Raw genomic sequence first — 16,035 nt, forward strand, 5'->3', positions numbered from 1 at the left:
CTGGATACTCGGCGATTGTAATATCTGACCACGTCCCACATTAGGTACGGCTGGAGGTTGGCCAAGCCTAGCGCCCCTGGTGGAGGTTGGATACAACGCTTCTTGCAAATGAAAAGTTTTGTGAAAGGGTAGTATCGGCCATCGGGAACCATGTAGGTTTTAACAAGAATGGGGAGGTTTTACCTTCCACTTCTTGGAAGCGTTGAAGGTGGTGGTCAGGTAGGGGGAGAAGGGGTTGGGAGGAGGAGATAATTTTGTATAAGGTTGGGAGGGCGGAAAGGCAGAGGTTGGTTGATTATATTTTGGAGGTGGACCGGCAATATTCCACGGCCCCGACTGCGGAGTTGTTAGCGGAGAGAAAGAAGCTGCAGATGGAGTCTTGAGCTGGAACCAACGGGGAAGGTGGTGAGCCAACTTCGTCGCTCGCGAGGCACATTTTGAGTACAGCGAGAAGGCCAGCCGATTATTGGCTCACCCAGTTGAAGCTGCAGGCGGCCGCATGGGAGATAGCCCAGGTTAAAGAGGAGGGGGGAGGGCTGGTTACAACGAGGTGAGTTCAGGGTACTTCCAGTTGTATAGGGGCACTGTCCCCATTATTGTTTATGCTGGCGATTGAGCCAATGGCAATCGCGTTTTGATCGTCGCGCCGGGGGGGGGGGGGGGGGGGTGCACAAGGTGAAGAGCATAGTGTCCCTTTACGGGCACGACCTGTTGTTGGATGTTTCACATCCTCTCTCTAGTGTGGGGAAGTTAATGGAGCAGTTGAGGAAGTTTGGGCCCTTCTCTGGGTACAAATTGAATGTGAGCAAGAGAGAGATCTTCCTGGGGAAGGAGGTGGATTTGGGGAGGCTGCGTTAAGGCTGGCCAGGACTCAGTTTAAGTATTTAGGGTTTTGGGTGGCGCATGATTGGGCCTTGCTGCATAACTTGAACCTGGCCAGTCTGGTGGAGGCGGTGAAGGGAGATTTGAAGAGGTGGGATGCCCTCCCTGATGTCCTTGGCGGGGAGAGCGCAGAATGAACACTCTGTCAAGTTTTTTTATTTGTGTTTGTGTCTCCCGATGTTCCTCCCTAAATCTTTTTTCGTTAGGGTTGGTAAGTTAATTTCTGCCTTTGTCTGGCCGGGTAAGATTCCCAGGATTTGAAGAGCATTCCTGCAGAGAGGGCGGCAATTGGACTAGCTGGCATTACTGAATCTGATCTATTACTCAGCGGCGAATATCGAGAAAATGCGAGTGTGGATGGAGGAGTCGGGGCTGAGGTGGGGGTGAATAGAGAAGGGTTTGTGTTTAAAGGCGTTGGTTACAGCACCTCATCCGTTCTCCAGCCAGGTTCTGTTCGTGCCCCGTGGTGGTGGCATCACGAAGAATTTGAAACTAATTTAGGCAGCATTTTAAATGGGGGCAATGTCAGTACTGTCACCAATTTGTGAGAACCATAGGTTTGTGCCATCCGGGATGGATGCAATGTATAAGATTTGGAAGAGGGAGAGGATCGAAAAGTTCATTTGTTTGCGGGACTGGGGGAGACAGTGGAGGAATTTAAAATCCCTAGGGGAGTTTGTTTAGGTATATACAGGTGCAAAACTTTGTTTGTAAGGAGCTGCCTTCGTTCTCTTGGCTATTAGGACTTATGCTTATGGACAGAATGTTATCTTGAGATGAGCTAGGGGAAGGGAAGATATCCGATCTATGTGGTTGGTTGTTGGAGACCAAGGAAATAAAAGGGAAGTGGGAGGAGGAACTAGACCTGAGGCTGGAGTGAGATTTTGCACGGGGTGAATTTCGCCTCCTCTTGCACCAGGCTGAGCTTGATACAATTTGAAGTAGTTCATAGGGCGCACTTGACTAGCTCTGGTGTGAACAATATTTGAGGGGGCCAGTGAACCATTCACTCATGTTCTGGTCGTGCCCCAAGTTGTTTGAGTTCTGTGTCTCCTTTGTTGAGACTAAGTCGGAGATTGTGGGGGTCAGGCTGGAGCAATGTCGATTGATGGCGATCTTTGACTCGCCGTCACTTCTGGAGGGGAGGATGGTTGATGTCCTGGCCTTCGCCTCTCTAATAGCCGGGAAATGAGTCCTGTTTGGATAGAGGTCGCCACCTAAGGCCTCGGCATGGTTGGGGACTTGGCAGAGTTTCTGAGATTAGAAGAGATTACGTCTGTCATTAAAGGGTAGGAGGATGGGTTCTATTCCAAGTGGAAGATGTTCATCACCACCTTTAAAGATTTGTTCATGGCCAGCAACTTGGTGGGGTGCGGGTGAGGGTTAGGGTTATTATGATTTTGTTTAATAAATTTTTTTTAAAAAGATATTTTATTCCAGACATAAACAATAACAACAAAACTGCATTTCAACCAGAGTTAAGATTGTACATTTTTCCCCTTTTTAATCCTATTTAAACTCCCCCCGGCAACAAATAGCTCCTCAAATATAGTCAAGAACGGCCTCCGCCGTACCTTGAAGTCCTCTTCTGACCCCATTGAGGCAGACGTAATCTTTTCCAACTGGAGAAATTCGCACAGGTCTCACAGCCAGGCCACAACCCTGGTGGCATATCTGACCTCCAATTCAGAAGAATCCGTCGCAGGGCAATCAGAGGTGATGGATGCGACATTGGCCTCCTTCCCCTCCAGCAGCTCCAACACCTCCGAAACCCCAAAAATCTCTACCATGAGGTCTGGCTTCACCTGGGCTACCACTATCCTCAAAAAGGTCCCAAACACTGCCTCCCAGAAGATCCTCCAACTTTTTGCAACCGCAAAACATGTGAACATGATTCACCGGCCCCTGTCCACACTTCTCGCACCTATCTGTTACCCCCCAGAAGAAGCCCCTCATTCGAGCCCGAGTCCTGTGTACTCTGTGCACTACTTTATACTGAATCAAGCTCATTCTAGCACAGGAGGAAATTGAGTTCATTTACTGCATTGCCTCACACCAGAGACCCCATCCTATCTCTCTCCCCAACTCCCCCTTTCATTTCCGCTTAATCCTTTCCACAAGTGCCTTACCCTGCCCTCTCCCACCTCATCTGGGAGCAGCAATTTCCCTAGCATATACTCTGGCAGTTGGGGGAACATCGGCAACTCCTTTTGTGTGTAGTCCCGCACCTGCCAGTACCTAAACTCCTCCCCCTCGATAACTCAAACCTCTCCCGAAGCTCATCCAACCCAGCGAATTCCCGTCCGAGAACATATCCTTGACCGCTCCAATCCTTCCTCCCTCCATCGCCTATACCTTCTCCACTGATTCCAAATCTTATAGTTGACTCCGCCACTGGATTTCCTGTATACTTCCTCGGGGCTAACGGCAACATTGCCGTCACCAGGGCTCTTAAACGTGAGCCCCTACAGGACTCCTCCTCCAATCTGATCCCCTCCTCCAATTTGATCCACTCCCCCAATCCCCCTCTCTGCCTTTTGTAGCAGAGCTCTCTTCACTCTCTGTACCTTCCCTGCCCACACAAATTCCGAAACCAGCGTCTCTACCTTCCGGAAAAAGTTCTTGGGGAGAAAAATCAGGCGGGACTGAAAAACAGAAAGAAACCTTGACAGCACATTCAACTTTACCCTCCCTGCCAATGTCAAGTGCAATGTGTCCCACCTTTTAAAGTACCCCATAACCCCTTCCACTAACCCTGTCAAGTTCCACCTATGGATTGTGGGCCGCTCATGTTACCTGAATCCCCAGATACCTAAACTGCTTCCTGCCACCTTAAATGGTAGCGCCCCCAGGTTTTCCACCGCCACGTTCACTGGGAACACCTCACTTTTCCCTACATTCAACTTGTCATCCACATACAGTGATACCCAGTGTTCCCTATCCCCCCTCACAATCCCTCCCCACTGAGCCAACGCCAGAAGGGCCATCGCCAAGGGCTTGATCGCCAACGCAAATAACAGTGGCGACAGCGGGTATCCCTGCCTTGTCTCCCTATGCAACCCAAAATACCCCAAACTCGTCTCGCTCGTTCAAATACTAGCCATGGGGGACGCATACAAGAATCGAACACTCCACAAATTTTGGTCCAAATCCAAACCTTCCTAAAACTTCAAATGGGTACCTCCACTCTACCTGGTCAAATGCCTTCGCCACGTCCATGGACACTAGCACCTGTGGCTCCTGTCCCCCTGGCAGAGTCATAATTACATTCAGCAGCTTCCTAATGTTACTGGAGAGCTAGCTCCCCTTCACAAAGCCGAATTTGATCCTCCGAAACCAACTCTGGGATGCACCCCTCCAACCGGCACTCCAGCACCTTCACGTCCATGTTTAGCAATGAAATAGGCCTGTAGAACCCACGCTCCAGTGGATCCTTCCTCTTTTTTGGGGGAATCAACAAATTGACGCCTGCTGGCAACTCCCCCTTTTTCCACCGTCTCACTAAACGTACTCACCAGGTTTGGGGGGTGGGGGTGCAACTCAGTTATAAACCGCTTGTAAAACCTGGGGACTTCCCCCGACTGCATCCTATTAATATACTCTCATCACCTCCCTTAACAGCTCTTCCAATGCCTGCCTCTTCCCTTCATCCAACTCTGGGAACTCCAACCCATCCAGAAAGCACCCCATATCCTCCGGCTCAGCCCTGCACAATCCCTCGCAGAAAGTCTTAAAACACCTCATTTATCCTCTTCGGTTCCGACACCACCTCCCCCTTATCTGCCCTCATCTGCAAGATTTCCCTGGACGCTGCTTCATGCCGCAACTGGTGGGTCAACATGCGGTTTGCCTTCTCCAAAAAAAACACATTGTATTATATTGGGAGGTGCTAATCTGAAAATGTTTTGAATAAAAATATTTATTTAAAAAAACAATTTCAGAACCCATAGAGATCCACAAATTGATGCTTTAGAAGGAATTCCAGGAAATTATTACTTTGATATTAATTCAAGAGACCTGCATGGATGTTAAAGAGGAAATCCAATTTGTATTGGGTCATGATCTTTAAATGAACTTGACATTTCATCTTTACAAGGTGCATTAAACAAAAGCATGGTTTCTGAGACCTCTTAAGTGTTTACAAGCGTTTTAACCAATTGGGATGGGAGAGTGGCGGATGTATATGGAGAGCTGGTGGCTAGGGAGTGCGATCTTGTGGAGGTGCTGTGGAGGTGGTCAGACTCAAGTGGAAGGAAGTGGGGTCCGGGTTATGGAGAGAAACCCTACAGATGGTGAATGCTTCCCCTCGTGCACGAGGTTAAGCCTTCTAATTTAAGGTGGAGCACAGAGCCCACATGACAGTCTCGACGATGAGCAGATTCTTTTTGGGTGTGGAGGATAGGTGTGTGCGGGCTAGCTGGCAGACCATGTGCATATGTTTTGGGCATGTCCGATGTTGAGAGGGTTTTGGAAAGGGTTTTCGGATATAATGTCCCAGATTCTGGACATAGGGGACGTAGGACTGGTTCCGAGACCGGAGGTGGTGATATTCAGAGCATCTGAAGTTCTGGGAGTTCAGGTGGGGAGAGAGGCTGATGCCTTGACCTTTGCCTCCCTGATAGCCTGGAGACGGATTTTGTTGAGTTTGGGGGATTCTGAGCCACCAAAGGCGAGGGTATGGGTGAGTAACATGGTAGAACTTTTGCACCTGCAAAAAGTTATGTTCGCCATACGTGGAGTGGAATGGGGGATCACCCTGAGGTGGAAGCCGTTCATCAACTTCTTTAAATTGAGGCGTCAGCAGAGGGTTTTGTTTTGTTTGGGGGGGTATTGGAGGAAGGAGAAAATGAAAGTGGGGGCTTGGGGAGACCGGGGGTTGGGGGCGATGGGGAGGGTGAGTTGTTAGCTTTGTTTGTTACCTGTTGCCGAGGTTTGGCTTTTGTAATTTTGTATATATAAAAAATGCCTTCAATGAAAATATTTCTTCAAAATGTTTTTTTAAACCAGAATAGCAACATTTAATAAAGTGAAATAAATGAATTTAGAAAGTGGGTAACAATTGATAATGGATTTATAATATTTATTTTAAAGCTTTTTAAAAAAAATAGATACATCGCCTATCAAGAGCTGAACAACTCCAGATTTTTAATCTATCAAAATTACCTTGAAGCTGTACCCTTTCATCTAAAACTTCAAAGAGGAATGTTTGTCACATATGCTGATGATTTTACAGTATTATGTTTTGATTTGAATAAAGCCAAGCTGAATTGTAGTGCGCACACAGCAATTGATCATCACATTATACAGTTCACATTGGAGCTTTATTAACATTTCCATCACTCACTGTCTTGTCAAAATTTCAGTTTTATTTAGCATTTATCTTTTTTCTGTAGTCTTCATTTTAGAAAAGCTTTGCAGCTTTGTAGTCAAAAAGTAATAAACATGGCTGTTCTTATTCCGTTATGGGCCAGGGTTTAGAGACCCCAAAGTGTAGCATGGGGTTCACCTGACCCACAACTACTAGATTGTGGTATGGGGAGCACACGGCCCAATGTACAAGTGTGGTAGAGCAGAAATGGAAAAGTATTTTTTAAAAGCAAAACAATGTTTATTCTATGAACTCAAGTTAACCTTTTTAAAACATACAGTGGACATCTTAGCAACCATTAATTCAAATACAACCCCCAAAGAATACAACACTAAGTAATCCTTTAAGCTGTCCTTTTAACATCCATAAGACTTAAAACACCTTTTACCAGAAGCACATTAGGTTTACATTCACTACTGAGAACATTTATAATTCTGAATTCACCAAATGATCGAGAGGTAGTCTTTTGATGGCAGAGAGAACAGCAGTACACCTGCTTGGTCTGGCTTCAGCTCCAACACGGGAAAACAAAACTAAAACACACCCTGCAGCAAACAGCCTAAAACTAAAGTAAAAATCTGTCCGACAGCCCAGCTCCACCCACACTCTGACATCACTGCAGTAGTAAACACCCATTTCTTAAAGGTACTCTCACATGACAATTCACTATGCTTATACTGGAAATGTAATAGCCATATAATAGCTACATGGTGAATATCCACGATCAATTGTTACCCACTTTCTGAATTCATTCATTTCACTTATCGTTGCTGTTTCAAAGATAGTTTTGGATTACTCCGTTAAGAGCTACTAAGAAACAATGAACTAATTAAACTTCCTTCTATGCTATAAATAAACTTCCTTTTGTGTTCTAAACATCTATGATTTATGTTGGGTATGTCACAGCTACAATTTCAAAAAAATCTTTACAAAAGCTTGTCTTTATGTTGAGCTGCTAAAGTAATAAAATGTCCCTAGGCACTCCATAGGAGTGTTATATCTGACACTGAGCCAGAAGATATTAGGGCAGATAACCAAAAGCTTGGTCGAAGAGGTTTCAGGAGCATCTTAGGAACAGAGAGAGTCAGAGATTTAGGGAAAGAATTCAAGATCTTAGGACCTTGCCAAGTGAATGCACAGCCACGATGATGGCATAAATAAAAGCAGGGATGCCCAAGACCAGAAATAGAGGAAAGCAGATATCTAACATTTGTGGATTAGAGATATTGAGGGATTTGAAAATGCAAATCTTTTAATATCAAGATGCTATTTAACCAGGCCCAATGTAAGCGAGTGAGCACAGTGGGGATGGGTGAGCTTGGTGCGAGCTGGGTCACAGGCAGCAGATTTTTGGATGCTTTCAAGTTTTCAGATGGCAGAATGTGGGAAGCCAGCCAGATGTGCTTTGGAAAAGTAAAGTCTAAAGGTAACAAAAACAGAAAAATACCGAACAATCTCAGCAGGCCTGGCAGCTTCTGTGGATAGAGAAGGAAGCTAACGTCTGCATGACTCTTTGTCAAAGCTTTGTGGTCTTTGTTAGATATTTATTTTTGGCTGTTGGGTGGGGTTACTGGGTTATGGGGATAGGGTGGAGGTGTTGACCTTAGGGCAGCATGGTAGTATTGTGGATAGCACAATTGCTTCACAGCTCCAGGATCCCAGGTTTGATTCCGGCTTGGGTCACTGTCTGTGCGGAGTCTGCACATCCTCCCCATGTGTGCGTGGGTTTCCTCCGGGTGCTCCGGTTTCCTCCCACAGTCCAAAGATGTGCAGGTTAGGTGGATTGGCCATGATAAATTGCCCTTAGTGTTGGGTGGGGTTACTGGGTTATGGGGATAGGGTGGAGGTGTTGACCTTGGGTAGGGTGCTCTTTCCAAGAGCCGGTGTAGACTCGATGGCCCGAATGACCTCCTTCTGCACTGTAAATTCTATGATGAGGCTTGTGTGCTATCAATAGTTGCATTTTTAACAAATGTTGATAAGTTGAAACCATATTTTTGAACTAGAAACATTTAAAATTTGTAGGTTTCTCAGTGGTTTAGCAACATCAGTGGCCTCGTTCTTATTGTAGGAATTCTATGGTTCAGACTGTTGGTTTTTAGCAATTGTAAAATACTGTTAATATCGGGAATGTCTTTTCAGTTTGCAGTGAACATGTTTCGAACGTTACCACCATCATCTAACCCCACAGGAGCAGAGTTTGATCCAGAAGAGGATGAACCAACACTGGAGGCTGCATGGCCTCATCTACAGGTACCAAATGCTTATCTGTATTCAAACATTTAGTGTGATCTCATGAAAACCAGAGACTAGAGCCTTATTTCTGAAAATCAGTTTTTCCATCTTTTTGACATTTTTCTATTTCCTTTTCTTTTGTTTCATTTGTCTTTTGAAAGCATTATTCCCATTATTATTTGCATACTGCCAAAATAGGATTGCTTAAATGTGTTCTCTGAGCTGTTGTTTATTCTGAAAAGATTGGTTTGTTTTCATGTTTCCTGTTCAGTCAGTTGCTGAACATAATAGTGCATGATTTCTCTGAATTGAAATTACTTTGAAGCAATGCCTTTTTTTTTGTTTAGCATGCTGCAAATTAAGTATTGTCCTGTAACGTGCCCTATTGGCACCAATTTGGCCACCCACGTGGGACAAAATTGGATGCGTTTTCTTGTTCTTCGGTGCATCAGTTTTATAAAAATGGTAAAAGTTTGTAATTGCACTCCAAATCTTGCTGTACAAGACAGGTCTCTGGCAAATTTTGCAGATAGACTTTGGAACAAAATGTTTACTTGGTCAATCTTGGAATTTCATTAAAATTTCCCTTTGACAAACTACGAGAATACTTGCAAAAAGGAGCTTCCAGAAGTTGAAAATTAGTGCAAATTCAGCACATCACCTTGTTGTGATGGGTCTTGTTTGCTAGAAGATACATAGAACATACAGTGCAGAAAGAGGCCATTCGGCCCATCGAGTCTGCGCTGACCCACTTAAGCCCTCGCTTCCACCCTATCCCTGTAACCCCTCCTAAACTTTTTGGTCACTAAAGAAATTTACTATGGCCAATCCACCTAACCTGCACGTCTTTGGACTGTGGGAGGAAACCGGAGCACCCGGAGGAAACCCACGCAGACACTGGGAGAACGTGCAGACTCCGCACAGACAGTGACCCAGCGGGGAATCGAACCTGGGACCCTGGCGCTGTGAAGCCACAGTGCTATCTACTTGTGATACCGTGCTGCTGGCCGTGATTCTGGTGGAAAGTGTATCCAAGTTTGGTTGAGTGCAGACAATTCCAAGATCTGCATTCTTCAAGATGTTGCCCTCCCAATCAAAAAGGGTTTCATTCCGATAAGCAGAAAGCAGCTGAGTATGACATGGTATATACATGAACTTGTGCATTCACAGAATTTGTTTGTCCCGACTGCATCCAGTTAGATCGAGTTGCCAAAGCTGTGGAATCCACTATTTCATACTGGGAGCTTCAACCTTCAGCAGACATTCCATAAACATAAGCCGCTGTTACTGTCAGATTACATACCTACTTTTCTTTATCATTATGTCAAGTATCTGAGTATAAGACAAGGATACTTGTTTCCAGTATAGTTCACCCAAGGATGTTACTGTCAGGTGTTAACTGTATCCATTTTTGCTTTCACTATCTTCTGTGAACATTGCCCTCACTATCTTCTATGAAGATAGAATAATCAAAAATTCAAGAAAACGGTCATTGATTGGGTTTGAACAATTCCCTCCAAGCCAAAGCCATTTTCTCGGTATTTCAGTTACAACTGAGGGCCTTGTTACTTAGTTGACATTTTTTTTAATGATGAGACTGGAACCATTTCCTCAGATTGGGTCATCACTCGTGTCAAAACTGACCTACAAGCCAAGGCAACTACTTTGAAGGGTATTGAAGATTAACCTGTAAATTAATGTGTTAATTTGTTTAAAACTGATATCCGGTCAATGGTAAAGGAAATGATTAGGTCAGTGATCAGTTGCAGATCAGTGATGTCAATTCCCTTAATATTCCTGGTCGCATCTAACATTTCACATTATCTTCATTGTCTCTCTTTTGTGAAGACAAGTGCTAAGTATTCATTTGAGAACCATTCATCTCCCCTTTCATTGCAGAAGCTTCCTTTTTGGTTTCCACTCGCCCTACCCTTCTCAATCCTTTGCTCTTTATGTACTTCTAAAACCTCTCTTTCTTGTGTGTTTTTCTTGATTTTACTTACTAGTATTTTTTCATTCGCTCTCTCTCTTTATAAATTTTCTTTTTAATTTCATCCCTGCATTTTCTTCTTTTTAAAAAAAAAAAATGTAGAGTACCCAATTCATTTCTTCCAATTAAGGGGCAGTTTAGTGTGGCCAATCCACCTAGCTTGCACATTTTTGGGTTGTGGGGGCGAAACCCACGCAAACACGGGGAGAATGTGCAAACTCTACATGGACAGTGACCCAGAGCCGGGATCGAACCTGGGACCTCGGCGTCGTGAAGCTGCAGTGCTAACCCACTGCGCCACCGTGCTGCCCATCCCTGCATTTTCTGTACTCCTGGGCTTTCTGCGGCCTGGAGCTCTCTATACTTTTTTTGCAAGAATATACTTTATTCATAATCTGAAAGACATTATTCATAATCTGAAAGAGACATTACAAAACATTTAAATTGTCATAAAGTGCAATGATATTCATATTTTCACCAGAGATTAAAATGCACTCTGATGCTTCAATTCCGTAATGAGAACCGTTGTAATGAAAATATTGAAATGTTTGTGGAGTACAGTTTTATTCAAACTATATACATTGATCATGTTGTGCACTCTGCGGTGCTTCAATGCAGTAACATACAGTTAGGGTTAAGCACACAGCCTGAGGAGTTTTACACAGTTAGTAGTCCCTCGATGTACATTGGCTGAAAGGCCTTACACATTGTACCTTGGCGGCGGCTCTCCAAGCTTGAGTGTGCCTGCCAGCAGGTAGTCCTGGACCTTGGAATCCTTGACTCTCACGTCTCTGACAATGATTTCACTTCAAGAAGCTGTTTCTGGGCCACTTTGTCAAACATCACAATTCTGTAAAATTAGCCGTCCCAATTTAGAACCTTTATGCCTGGCCTACCTTTAATCTTTAATATAACTATATTAAATCGAATTGAATTATGATCACCACCATCGATGTCTTCCCCTTCCATGGCCCCAAATTCAAAACTGCACTTTTGACTTGCTATGTATTGGCAAAAAGAAATTGTGCTGAATGTATTTTAACAATTGTGTCCTTTACCCTTTGCACTAGTAATCCCCAGTTAATATTACGGTAGTTGAAATCGGCTATTATTGTCCTGTAATTTGGGCTTCTCAACAATTTTCCTACATACTTGCCCTTCTATCTCTCTGACAGGTCTATAGTATACTTCTAGAAGTGTGATGCCCTTTTGTTTTGTTCTTCTGTTCGACTCCTAATTTAATCCACCTGGCATATAATCTCCTCTTACAGCCGTGATTTGTTTGCGACCTGCTTCCTCCTCTTTGGTGCCCCTCTTAATCCGGTCTGAAAACCCTGTAATCAGGGATGTTGAATTATCATTGCTGCCCTTTAAACCCTATTATAAGAAAAAATTGCAAGACGATTAAAAAAGGGTAGGAGAGTAGGTCTAATTAAAATGCTCTTCAAAGAGCTGGCACAAATAAAATGGGCCAACTGCACTATATCATTCAAGACCTCTGATTTCTGTAACTTGTCAGTTTAGCTTATGATCATAGCTTATGATGCCGATACGACATTGGATATTTATGATTTTCTCACTAGAAACCCCAGTGAGTTGAAAGGGTAACAACAACTCTCATTTATATAATGCTTTTAATGAATAATAGGTCCTAATGTGCTTCAGAGATGCAGAAGGAAAATAGAAACTGAAACAAAAAAGGAGCCATTAGGAGGAGAATCCAAACTTGCCAAAATACTTTAATGGAAGAGGAGGTGGTGCAGAGACTGTCTAGGAGGGTATTAGAGTAATGGAATTTGGAGGTGGGCAACATTGGAAATGGAAGTAAATAGTCTTTATGACAGAGTCTACAGTTGGAAGCTCAACTTGAATAGAGTGCCATGTTGCAAACAGTTCAGTTCAATCTTAGACATGAAGGCCAAATGCAATAGTTCAAAAAAGTATATTCCAGCTTGGAAGTCCAATGAGCAGTCATACAGCCGAGCTCCGGTGTAATGAAAGTACAACTGATGCTGACCCCATGTGACACAAACAAGGTAAATGAGAAAGAGGCAGGCTTAAGGGTTACTTTTGCAGAAAGGCAAGCAAAACCATTGTTAGAGGTGCTCCAGCTTTATTGGTAGGTAATATTGAAACCATGCAAAAACGGTCTCAACATGAATGGAGATGAGACATTGGAGGATTACATAAGATACCCTGCACAGAAAATAGACCATTTGGTCCAATCAGTCAGTCCATTTTTTTTTGTTGTTGTTTCATGGATGTGAGTATCATTATTGCCAACCCTAATTACACTTTAGATGGTAGTGATAAGTCACCGCCTTCAACTGCTGCAGTCCATGTGGCATAGGTATCCACAGTACTGTTGGGGAGGGAGTTCCAGGATTTTGACCCAGCAACAGTGAAGTTCCAAGTCAGGATGTTGTGGGGCTTGGAGGGGAACTTCCAGGTGATGGTGGTCCCATGCATCTGCTGCCATTGCCCTTCTCAATGGTAGAGATCTGGAGGAAAATGTAGATGGTCTGATTAGCCAGTTTGAAGATGACCAAGATAGGTGGAGTTGCAGATGGTGAAGGGGACAGTCAGAGAATACAGCAGAATATAGATAGATTGGAGAGTTGGGCAGAGAAATGGCAGATGGGAGTTCAATCCGGACAAATGCGAGGTGATGCATTTTGGAAGATCAAATTCAGGTGTGAATTATACAGTAAATGGTAGAACCTTTGGGAGTATTGACATACAGAGGGATCTGGGTGTTCAGGTCCATAGTTCCATGAAAGTGGCAATGCAGTTGGATAAGGTGGTCAAGAACGCATATGGCATGCTTGCCTTCATCGGCTGGGGCATTGAGTACAAGAGTTGGCAGGTCATGTTGCAGTTGTATAAAACTTTAGTTGGGCCACATTTGGAATCTTGTATGCCGTTGGATCGCCACACTACCAGAAGGACATGGATGCTTTGGAGAGAGTGCAATCCCTTTATTAATCAAGAACACCAAATTTGTGTTTGATGCTGTTACCTACAGGGCTACAGTCCCAAGAGCTGGAAGATAGAATAAGACAGCATAGTTCTTAGAACATAAGAACCAGGAGCAGCACTACGCAATTAACTGCACCACCATTCAATAGGATCATGGCTGATCCCATTCTGGCCTCAACTGTCCTGCTTGTTCTCCATAACCCTTCAACCCATTACCAATTGTAAATCTGTCCAAGTCCTCAAATTTACTCACTGCCCCAGCATCCACCGCGCACTGGGGTAGTGAATTCCACGGATTCACAATCCTTTGGAAAAGTAGTTTCTCCTGATCTCTGTTTTGAATTGTTACCCCTTATCTTGAGACGAAAACCTCTCATTCTAGAATGCCCCACAAGAGAAAGTATCCACTCCAATGTAGGCCTAAACTGCTTAATCTCTCTTCATAAGACAAACTCATCTCTGGAATCAATCTAGTGAACTGCTTCCATTGCCACTACATCTTGGGCGGCATGGTGGTGCGGTGGTTAACACTGCTGCCTCAGTGCAAGGACCCAGGTTCAAATCCAGCCTCGGGTGACTTTGTGAAGTTTGCACTTTCTCCCCTTGTCTGTAAGAGTTTCCCCTCTCAGCCCAAAAATATTGCAGGTTAGGTGGATTTGCTATGCTAAATTGTCCCTTCGTATCCGTTAGGTGGAGTTACGGGGATAGGGTGAGGGCCTGACCCTATATAGGGGGCTCTCTGTGGGTCAGTGCAAACTTGATGGGCCAAATGGCCTCCTTCAGTACTGTAGAGATTCTGTGTTCTTTCCTCATAGGGGAACCAAAACTGCAGAATACTCCAGTTGTGGTCTTTCCAATGCTTGTACAGTTGCAACAACACTTCCTTACCTTTCTATTCTATTCCTTTAGCTATAAATTTCCTTTAGCTATAAATAACAACATTCGATTCACTTTCTTCATTACCTGCTATACCTGCATGCTAGTTTTCTGCAACTCGTGCACGAGGACACCTAGATCCCTCTGCACTGAATCACCCCGCAGTCTCTCCCCATTTAGAGAAGTTGCCTTTCCATTTTTCCGACCAAAATGGATAACCTCTCGCTTATCCACATTGAACTCCATCTGCCACATTTTTGCCCACTCACCTAACCTATCTATATCCATTTGTAAGGTTCTTATTTCCTCTTTGCAACTTACTGTTCCACCTATTTTAGTGCCATCTGCAAATTTGTCTATAGAACCTTCTATCTCTATATCCAAGTCGTTAACATAGATTTTAAATTGTTGCAACCCAAGGACACCCCACTAGTTACATCTCGCCATCCAGAAAAAGACTCATTTATCCTGATTCCTCCTTCTGTCCATCACCAGTCTTCTATCCAAGATAATAAATTACCCCTAACCCCATGTGATCTTACCTTGTGTATTAACCTTCTGTGAGGCACCTTATCAAACGGCTTCTGGGAGTCCAGGTATATACTACATCCACAGGATTCCAATTATCCACTTGGCTTGTTATATCTTCAAAGAACTCTACCAAATTAGTTAAACATGATTTGCCCTTCATAAAACCATGCTGACTGATGGATTGTGTTTTGACTCTCCAAATATCACTTCCTTAATAATGGATTCTAACAATTTCCTAACAACAGGTGTTGAACTAACTGGTCTGTAATTTCCTACATTCTGCCTCCCTCCCTTTTTGAATAAGGGTGTTACATTAGCATTATTCCAATACACTGGAACCTTCCCATGTCCAGGGAGTTTTGGAATATTATGACAATGGATCCACTATCTCTGCTGCCACTTCTTTTAGCACCCTAGGATGTAGGCCATCAGGCCCTGGGGACTTGTCCGCCTTCAATCCTAATAGTTTGTTGAGTACTGTTTCCCTATTGATGTTGATTGTTCCAAGTTCCACCCTTCCTATTATCTCTGAATTACCCCTTCCTATAGGAATGGCACTCGTGTCCTCCACTGAAAACAGGCAAAATATTGATTTCGAATCTCTGCCATTTATGTGCTCCCCACCATTAGCTCTCTGGTTTCAACTTTTTTTTAAATTATTCAAATTTTCACAAAATATCAACAACAAAATACAGAAAGAAAGGAACAAATCTCCCCCCCCCCCCATATATAATTAATAAATTAACAGCCTTCATCAACACAAAGGCAAAGATACACCCCCACTCAAGAAAAACAGCACCTTAAATTGTATGAGGCTGAGCCTCGCGCAAGAGGAGGAAGAGTTCACCCTCCCAGGGCATCCGCCCACATCCCCTCGTCAATCTCCTCACCCAACTCCTCCTCACGCTTACCCTTTAGCTCCTCCACCGAGGCCGCCTCCTCCTCCTGCATCACCTGATACGTTGCCGAGATCCTTCCCTCTCCAACCCACACCCCCGACAGTACCCTGTCCTGGACCCCGCATGGCGGCAGCAGTGGGAACCCCACCACCTGCCGCCGAACAAACGCCCTTACCTGCATATACTTGAAGTTGTTCCCGGGGGGAGCCCAAACTCTCCTCCATCTTACCCAGGCTCGCGAACTTCCCGTCCACAAACAGGTCCCCCATCCTTCT

General features: G+C 44.2%; 1 protein-coding gene across 4 annotated transcripts in view; it reads left to right on the forward strand.

The window, feature by feature from the left end:
- Positions 1-16,035, forward strand: part of LOC140403055 (serine/threonine-protein phosphatase 2A 56 kDa regulatory subunit gamma isoform) — a 291,236-nt gene that overhangs the window by 160,483 nt on the left and 114,718 nt on the right. For all 4 annotated transcript variants that reach the window (XM_072490720.1, XM_072490721.1, XM_072490731.1 and 1 more), the window contains one exon: positions 8,393-8,503. In XM_072490720.1, coding sequence (XP_072346821.1) covers positions 8,393-8,503 — 111 coding nt within the window. The remainder of the gene's footprint in view (positions 1-8,392; positions 8,504-16,035) is intronic.

This window comes from Scyliorhinus torazame, chromosome 2 (assembly GCF_047496885.1).
Source record: "Scyliorhinus torazame isolate Kashiwa2021f chromosome 2, sScyTor2.1, whole genome shotgun sequence".
Taxonomy (NCBI): Eukaryota; Metazoa; Chordata; class Chondrichthyes; order Carcharhiniformes; family Scyliorhinidae; genus Scyliorhinus; species Scyliorhinus torazame.